Source organism: Trametes versicolor, assembly GCF_000271585.1.
Source record: "Trametes versicolor FP-101664 SS1 unplaced genomic scaffold TRAVEscaffold_11, whole genome shotgun sequence".
NCBI classification, from domain to species: Eukaryota; Fungi; Basidiomycota; class Agaricomycetes; order Polyporales; family Polyporaceae; genus Trametes; species Trametes versicolor.
The window spans coordinates 1447235-1455073 of record NW_007360331.1 but is presented as its reverse complement, the minus strand read 5'-3'; the positions used below and the strand labels follow the sequence as shown (position 1 = coordinate 1455073).

Here is a 7839-nt window from a genome sequence, read left to right as displayed (position 1 = left end):
GCCGAGGTCGAGACGTGGTTGCCCGCAGCGCGCACGGGCCTCCGCGGGTCGAGCGCCGTCAGGACGTCGTGAGGAGTATATAGTCGAGAGCCTGTAGAAAGTCCGAATTGTGTTAGCAAATGCTACGAGGGGCGCCGGAGACGACTGCATACCGTTTGACGATCGTCGTCGTGGTCGTACGCGTGGGGGCGAGAGCGAGAGCGCAAAGGCCAGCGCCCTCGGGGGACTCGGAGACGCGCCGGGAGCTCCCACGAGCACACGTGCGTGTCTTCCCAATTTGGACTTTCGACTTTCGACTCCCGAGTTCCGAACGGGCGCTTCCTCTACCTCCTTCTGCGCCGCGTGCAGTGGCACACTCTCTCGGCTTTCCACAATCCATCCTCGGCCAACTCCAGCCAGTTTTGCGCCTGTTGTTGCACGACTTTTTGTCATACCTTACATTGTTGCAACAAAGCGACCCCGCCGCGTGCGTGCTTGGCGGGAATTCGAGGACGGTATAGTCTGTTCGGGCCGATTCGTTATTCCAACGTTCATTGTTAATTTTTTGCGAACAAAGCACCGCACAAAGGCATTGAACGCTCTCTTTTAGTGGTTTCTACACCATCTAGGATACTTTACTTCATTGTCTGTTGCTGCATCGATCAGCACCCCCCTGCTAAGCGAGATTCCTAAAGGATGTTTGCCATTATGCAATCATGAGGACGCGCCCAACACATGTTATAACCTGGGGGTCAGGAAAGACTCTTCACAACCTTCCAGGATCCAAGTTCCAACAACTCACTCTCATCCGTCCAATAGACCTGTCTTTCAATGTTCTCTGTCGACGTCATAGGAGCGGATGCGTCTTCGCACGCCTGTGGTGACACTGAAGAATCGCCATCCTGCTACGGCCATGATAATGAGGTGCAGGAGCACAATAGTGAAATGTCAGGCGATCTCGCCGTCAGGTGAGCACATCATGCTGCAGAAGCATGTCGATACTGACGCGCTGTCAGTCACCCTTCGGACCCATGCGAGTGGCGTCTGCTTCGGGGAGTGACCTCAAGTGCCGGGCCGAGCGAGTCAGCCAAGCCCGACATAGCGGCCTTTTATCCTTCAGGTTTCCTAGTTTTACTGGTTCCCAAAGAATGATCGCTAACAGATTAATCAAGGTGCTGGATTGGTGCAAGCTACCGACGACTTTACTCAGGTCTGGGGTCGTCATCCTACACTTACAAGCGGTAATGCGAATTCCTCGCTCCCAAAATGAGATACACTAATAGGAGGCAGATGTAGGCAACATTCAAAGCTCGGAATTTGGGGGCCTTTATGAAGTACTGCCTGTGGAACAGGAACCGACGCCGTCAGCCCGGGACACCCCATCCTTCCCCGGGCTACAGGGCTCGGTGCGGGTAACCATCACCCCGCATCTTCGCGTCTATCGTCTGGTGGCATCATTTTCAGCTTTGGTCAGAAAGGCTGTCCAAGGTTCTCCGGAATGCGCTACACTTGTACAAGAAACTCGGGCATCTTATGAGCGACTCGCTTTTGCCTTGGCGGACAGCGCTCCACTTTTCGTGCCCTTGGTATCCGAGGGGGGCTCCCACGCTGCGGCTCAATGGGCGTCCTTCCATGAGAAGAGAGAGATAGATGGCGGGGAGATTTTCTTGGATAACGTCAGAGATGACGTTCAAAGGTACGTGCTGCCAGAGCACAATCACAGCGGCCAGTTTCTTCTGACATCATCTTATTTCCATTTAGCTATCTCACGCGTGAACAGACCGTCACTATTCCCAGTTCCATCAAATGTTTCTTTATCCACCGCTTTCAGAAGCGCTGGGCGTTGCTTGCGATGAAGTGCTTGGATGAGGTCGAAGCCACGTTCAGACGCGTCCTGGCGCATATGGTGCAAGATCATTTTTGTGGAGTTGACCGATTGGGGCACGCTGTTGGGTGAGTGCCTTGCATATTTCTCAGATCAATTCTTGACGGCAGAAAGTAGTGTGGTTCTGATCGACTTGCTGGGCGTCCACGTTGCGATTGCAAAGCAACAAGTCGAGGTTTTGCTCAAATACGAGTCCAACCCTCCCTCAACACAGAACACCGCCGAGCTTGCCAAACTCCGCGGAGAATATCTGGCCCTCTACAATCATCAGAGTGGGAGGACGAAGGCCGGCAAAGGTTCTCCAGATGCTTACGAGTCCAACGGGACAGCTCAAGGCAATCCAGACGGACAGCCGTTCGACACATGCGACGATCTCACCTGCCCTGCGGTCCCTTCTGTTCCTATGGCCGCTCATGTGGTTGAACATGAGTACGCCGAGGAGGTGAAGCTCATGGCCGATGTCAGGGCTTACTTGGACATCTCTCGCAAGGTACGTGGTCTTGGATTGCTCGCATTTGGAGGACCAGTAAGCTGAGAAACTGTGATTTCTGTAGCGTTTCATGGACTATATTCCTTGTGCAATCGATGAGCATCTGCTCTTTCAGTACTCATATGCCGTACATGGAGTACTCGTTGAGAACTTGGGCTTAGTTGGGGAGGGCACGAGCGCGCGATGTGCGAGCTACCTCGGCGAGGGCGATGGTCTTCAAGCGTCGTAAACCTCGTTGAACGGGCAGACATAGTGCAAAGGAGTTGTCGCATGTAGTAAGTTGTCGCATGTAGTAAGTTGTCGCATGTAGTAAGTTGTCGCATGTAGTAGTAGGGCGCAGTCAGTATGAAGCTTGATTGCGCGAAAACTTATGTGCGCGTATGATGTGGTCGAGTTTGAGTGTGGCGCAGCGTCGACAAGCCGCACGCTCTATGGTGACCTTATGTAGCGCACAGTCCCAGCAACGCCGGTGTTCAGAGGTTCAACCGGCACCGCGCTCGCAAAAGCTCATAAGCTCCCCTGGGATCCGAACGGCCCCGGGCAACTCACCGCCGAATAGTGGATAGACGTACCCGGATACACACCGTGCCAGATGGCCCCCGGGTGATGGGTTTGAGGGTATGGGAGCGATGAGTCAAATCACCGAGGTCGCGCACGGATTGGCATTAATGTGCTTGCGGCGCGTGAAAATATCGCGTCATGCAACGCGCACATGCGAGGCGGAGGATAAAATATAAGACTCTAGTAGTCACCATATGTCAAGCGATGAGGTGGTAGGTTTGCATCCGATGGCAGTGCGGCGAGACGATAGGGAAGCTTGCATGTCACTAAGGCGGTAGGGATCAGGAGAATCTCCATTATCACCGTCAAGCTTTCGTAGCGTAGGCGCAATATCTGCTAGTAAGATGAAAGGCGGGAATATGCTAGTAAATGCGGGGTCGGGTTGATGGATCTATGTATGTGCAACAAGGTGCTCATCGCATGTATTAGGGAAAGCGTTCGTGATTGTCGATAGCAAGAAAGCAGGAGTTCAAGAGAGCACGAAAGCAGGGGTTCAAGAGAGCGCGAAAGCAGGGGTTCAAGAGAGCGCGAAAGCAGGGATTCAGGAGAGCAGGAAGGAGCGGTCCAAGAGAGCAAGGCATAACCGGGAGATATGTGCAGGGACAGGTGAGATGCATACCTGATCAATTTACTTCGGCGGTCTCTGAGCGACGAATGAGAGCACCTTGCGCACGCGGAGCACTGGAAGGCGTTTGACGATCGCGGCGTAACCCGCCTCGACGTGAGACGAGTCGTTGCACATGTTGATGAAGTGCACTGAAGCGAGCGAGAGGAGGACACTGAGTGTTTGATCCATGCCCGCCCACGCGTCCGTGTCGACGGCCTCGATTTCCGTAACATTGATGTGCGCAATGATGTTGACGGTAGAAAGGCGTACGAAGGCATGTGGGTCGAGTTGCGCGAGGATGTGGACCCCAAGAAGCAGGGAATGCAGCTTCGTGTCCACTGTAAGAGTGACGAGGTTGGGTGGATAGTAAGGCATTATGGCCACCACAGGCGGACGTGCAGTCACCTCCCTGGTGTCTGAAACACAAAAACGTGTTAGCTTGCTAGTATCATACAATACGTGTGAGCACTACGCACCTTCCTTGCGCCAACGGGGCAGAACAAGATGTATGTGTCGCAAAGTAGCGTACTCGACGATGGTCTCATTCAGCTTTGCGACTTGGTCTAGCTGGTAGAGCGAGTATATCAACGTCTCCGGCTCGACGTGGGTCACCAGCCAAGGCAAGACCGTCAGAGGGATGTGCGAGTTTGACTCCGTGATTTTGAGCGAGCGCAGTGTGAACTTTGCTCCGCGTGGCTCGGCGGCGTCCTGGTCAGAGGTGCCGTACAGGGAACATATCCGCCCACAGCGCAGAGTATGTATGAGGGGATGTCCCTTAAGCAACGCATCTAAATCTGTGTTGCAGCGAAACCAGCAGTCGAACAGAGAGAGCGAGTGGAGGCGCGGGAAGGATGACGCGAACATGGCCACCACATGTTGGTCGAAAGGAACATCCTTGAAAGCGAGGCGTACGACGTTAGGTAGACGTGGCGCGATGACGAGCGCAAATACCCGGAGGAGTTTGGGTGGTCCATTTCCATTCAGAACGGCCTGCAGAGACTCGAAGGCGGCCCCTTCGCCGGCTTCGAAGTACAGCTCGCGCACGTGACCGGTGAGATGGGGGTTCTTGAGGAAGAGTAGGACGGCGCTGACGAAGTTCTCGGCTTTTATGACCATCCTATGGAATATATGATGCTGTGCTGAAGCGACGAGTGCGTGGCAGATGAGCGCGCAGCTGCAGAGTGTTGAATGATCGTTGTGCAGGTGATCGACGATTTGCTCAAGGAGTTCGAGGGGGAGGCGCCATTTTGGCTGTGACAGTCGAGTATGACGTGTACGCGCCTGAAAGCGGCGGTGAGTGATGCTGGTGGCGAACTTCCACGTACGAGACACAGTGTCCCGCAGCACGCCGTTCCATTTACGCTTCTCGAAGAAGTTTATGCCAAACTCTTTGCTGATGGCCTCAAGAGACTGTTCCATCTTGGCGCGCTTCGCGTATATTCCAATGTGGAGTGCTACCATGACCGAGCCGTGAGCTGGGATAGCCAGTGACCGGTGGGCACCTGTGCTGCTCACCTATTGTAGTTTCAGGCTCAAACCGGACTACGGCTCCATGTAATCCGCGATGCGTGGACAGCGCCCCTTGTCGAGACAAACTCCAGGGACAGAGAAGTCAAATGTTTCTTGCCTGTGGGTAGACCATAGAGCTCCAGAGTAGAAAGGCTGTGGCACGAAGTGGTGTAAACTGAGCACGGGGCGCAGCAGCGGATTTACGCGCGAGGATGCGCGTCTAAACAAATTTACACATGTTTGCCGGATGTTCCGCAGATTCGGGATAGCTCTTACTCCGGCCCTTGTGCACCTTCGCACAAGGGGTTAAGTTAGGTTCATCAACCAGAACGTTCAGAGGCGGAAGACATTCGTTCCTCCCGACGGGAGGCTGGACCTGTGTGTGAGGAAGGTGTTGAGGTTTGCGGGGCGTCGCGACATGGGTCGGACGGCGCGCCGTGAGGGCAAAGCGCTCGCAGGTGCCGGGGGCGCTCGACGAGCGCGGCGCGGCTTCCTGTTTAGGGAACCCGTCGTGCGGACTCCCGCTATGTCTGTTCTCTCCTCCTCCTCCCACGTCGTGACTCGGGCGTTGGCCCACCTGCTACGACGAGGACTGGGGCCTCGTTTGCGCTTATTTGTATCTGTTTGTTCGCAAAATTTCTGGCTTGTACCGCGCATGCGCGCGGCCATTCTCACCTCACACTAATGTATCTTCCACTAGGTAATGCTTCCCACCGACACTATCGACTCCATCACCCCCGACCGGATCGCTGGATGGATCAACATCCTACACGGCCCGCTCACCTCCCAGTGCGAGGCTACCGAGGTCCAATTCAACATGCTACTCGACATCGTTCTTGTCTACAGGGCCTTCGCGCTCGGGCACGTCGCAGTCAACCCCGAAGACTTCGTCATGTTTGCAGATCGTCTGATCAGGGCTGCGAGCGAGCTTCATCCATTTGATCGTGCCGACGAGGAGCTTGCGGACATCGCGGCCTGGTTACGTATCAACTTTCCCAAGGTATGTGTCACTGTGGATAGTTTGTGGCGCAAGGGATCGTATAGCTCACATCCACTTTGCACAGGCTGTTTTCGAGATGGACGGACTCGACCTGACGAAGCTGCATCCTCAGAGCTCTCTGGAACCGCCACACCGCTTCCGGCTGTTACATCCCATGCGACAACAACTCCGATTTCCGGGACTTCATTCCAACTTCCGGGACTTGCACCCTTTTCCAGGACATATCCCATTTCTGGGACTTAGTACTGTACTTCCGAACTCCCGGAACTCCGGCCGTACCTCCGGTCCTTTAACTCCCGAACTCCCGAACTCCCGAACTTCCGTTTGTATTTCATATGTCTCAGATTGCGTCATTCTCTTTTGTTAGCGCCATAACAATAGGTTTATTGTCTTCTGCTCCGGAACTCCATTTCCGTACTTCCTTATTGTCTCGGCTAGACAATAAGCTTACGTACTACTTATACCGAGCTGGAATACCATAGTTACTCAGTTCGAATATCTGGTTTACCACATTCTCTTTCATCTTGCTTGTCACCTTCCATACCTCCCCTTCGCTACCTTCAATCCAACTACTTGTCAACCTCCGAACCTCCGAACCTCCGAACCTCTGAACCTCCGAACTTCCAAACCTCCGAAATTAAGGACAAACGGAACAAGTCCCAGGGTGTTGCTAATAGCTTCGCCAAAGTCCTCCCGCTGAGTCATCGTTCCCTAAACCTCCGAACCTCTGAACGTCCTGAACCTCCGAACATCCCGAACCTCCGGACGTCCCGAACCTCCGGACTCCGAGCCTACGTACCTCCGGAATCCGTACTACCGCATTTTTGGGTTTTCGAACCTCCGCATTTTCGGACCTTCGGACTTCTGCTCAGCACGCTCCTAACACCGGCCGCCCCCACCTCAGGCTACAGAAGCCCTCGCACACAGCGGCCATACCCTTGCAAGCAACCTCGCTCAGCTCTCCCTTGAGGCTGCGATACTGGACTACCCTTCCAACCTGCTCCCAGGCTTTGCGCGTGCCGCACAGGATGTGCCCTCGTCCGACGCGCCTGCCTCCGTGGCGCCCGCGTCCATCCCTGTCCCTGTATCTGTCCCCGCATCTGTCCCCGCATCTGTCCCCGTGTCTGCTTCTGTGTCCCTCCCTGCAACCACTGTGCTGCCCGTTACGCCCTTGCCCAAGACCGCTGTATTCACGCTGCCATCCTCGCCGTCTCCTAGTGCTGCGCCCGTGACACCCCTCCCGTCCAAACCCCTCTCGACGGTCAGATCACACAAGATGCTCGCCAGCCCTGCAATCCAGCGCATGCAGCAGCTTCTCACTGCGTCGCCGCGCATGCCTTCCAGCACCGTCACCTCGCCACACACATCATCCAACACCACCCCGCCTCACACGTCATCCGCTGCTTTCCATGCGCTCGGCGCCGACTTCGGCATTGATGATGTCCTTCCTGTCCTTATGGAGTGCACGCGGCGCGCACGCCACCGCCATCATGCTCCTGCGCATCATCGCCCGTCTGCTGTGGATGGTGCACAGTCTGACTCGGACTCTGCCCCGTCTCTCATGACGGTGGACTGCTCGTCGTGCAGTGAGTATGACACCCAGGATGGCTCGGACCTAGAGGTGGGGGGTTCCTCGGATGTCGAGTAGGGTTCTGTGCTCAAGATATGTTACGGTAGCCCATGTACAATGTATTGCTGGTTTTGCAATGACTACCTATACTTAGCCTTTGACACTTGTACAATGTATCACTTGTTCCGCTTGCACAATGACTTTCATAAATGCCCGAAAACGAGGAATTCATTAGCAG

The 7839-nt window shown here is 54.9% G+C and overlaps 3 protein-coding genes across 3 annotated transcripts; 2 read left to right on the top strand and 1 right to left on the bottom strand.

The window, feature by feature from the left end:
• Nucleotides 1-1662: 1662 nt before the first annotated feature.
• On the top strand, nt 1663-2583 carry TRAVEDRAFT_51979 (uncharacterized protein; the record flags this gene model as incomplete). The annotated part of the gene is made up of 5 exons (XM_008044601.1): nt 1663-1675; nt 1741-1751; nt 1811-1932; nt 1982-2354; nt 2419-2583. 5 exons carry the CDS (start codon nt 1663-1665, stop codon nt 2581-2583), a joined length of 684 nt encoding a protein of 227 aa, XP_008042792.1.
• A 960-nt stretch (nt 2584-3543) lies between these two features.
• On the bottom strand, nt 3544-4941 carry TRAVEDRAFT_39789 (uncharacterized protein; the record flags this gene model as incomplete). Its single annotated transcript, XM_008044479.1, has 2 exons — nt 3544-3938; nt 3999-4941. The coding sequence occupies 2 exons, from the start codon at nt 4939-4941 to the stop codon at nt 3544-3546; spliced, it is 1338 nt and encodes a 445-aa protein (XP_008042670.1).
• A 793-nt stretch (nt 4942-5734) lies between these two features.
• TRAVEDRAFT_51977 (uncharacterized protein) lies at nt 5735-7679 on the top strand (the record flags this gene model as incomplete). Its single annotated transcript, XM_008044600.1, has 2 exons — nt 5735-6031; nt 6936-7679. The coding sequence occupies 2 exons, from the start codon at nt 5735-5737 to the stop codon at nt 7677-7679; spliced, it is 1041 nt and encodes a 346-aa protein (XP_008042791.1).
• Nucleotides 7680-7839: the final 160 nt, after the last annotated feature.